Here is an 821-nt window from a genome sequence, read left to right on the forward strand (position 1 = left end):
GGATTCATTCAACTAAAAATTCTTCAAGGCAGAGCTCCAGCATGGCCACAGTGAAATGACTGAAATAAGTAAAAGGATAAAAAGATAAAAAGAGGTCTGCAGTGTCAGGACAAACCTGGGGCTAAACAGGAATGAAGGAAGGAAGGAAGAAAGGAGGGAGGGGGAGGGAGGAAGGAAGGAGGGGGAGGGAAGGAGGAAAGATGTAGGAATAGAAAAGGTAAACAAGGCAAGAACGGTGAAGAGGCACCAACCTGGCATTCTTCTGGTGTTGTTGAGTTCTCGATGGAGAGCCGGGAGTACAATGTGTATGATGTCTGTCAGGAGATCTGGTCCAAGGTCGATGGCAACGGCAGCAAACCATTTAAAGACATACGACCGCTGTAACGAGGAAGAGACATTAAGATTACAACATCGCACTACCTTGATAATAATAATAATAACAACAACAATGATATAGTGATGAATTTAAATAACAATCTCTGATTTTGATCTCATATATACATAGATAGATATATATATAAAATATATAGTTTTAGGGAAAATAACCAAGTTTCAAGAACTCATCGATGAAAATCCACTGTCACATATAGAAAAATTAACAATTAAAAGCACAATAAATGAGTATAATATAAAACAAAGTAAATAAAAATGTTTTATATTATACTCATTTATTGTGCTTTTAATTGTTAATTTTTCTATATGTGATAGTGGATTTTCATCGATGAGTTCTTGAAATCAGTTGTGGCGTGCAAGAGAGACGATTGCGCTGGTATGGACATGTGGTGAGAATGGAGGAGGATAGCTGCGTGAAAAAGTGCCAC

At 37.5% G+C, this 821-nt stretch overlaps 1 protein-coding gene across 1 annotated transcript in view; it reads right to left on the bottom strand.

Annotated features, from left to right (window-relative positions):
* The window catches only part of LOC106873497 (small subunit processome component 20 homolog), a 79,953-nt gene that overhangs the window by 2,054 nt on the left and 77,078 nt on the right, over positions 1-821 (bottom strand). The window contains exon 59 of the mRNA XM_052975687.1: positions 252-378. Within this exon, the coding sequence (XP_052831647.1) occupies positions 252-378 (127 nt within the window). The remainder of the gene's footprint in view (positions 1-251; positions 379-821) is intronic.

The sequence above is a fragment of the Octopus bimaculoides genome, chromosome 22 (assembly GCF_001194135.2).
Source record: "Octopus bimaculoides isolate UCB-OBI-ISO-001 chromosome 22, ASM119413v2, whole genome shotgun sequence".
Lineage (NCBI taxonomy): Eukaryota > Metazoa > Mollusca > Cephalopoda > Octopoda > Octopodidae > Octopus > Octopus bimaculoides.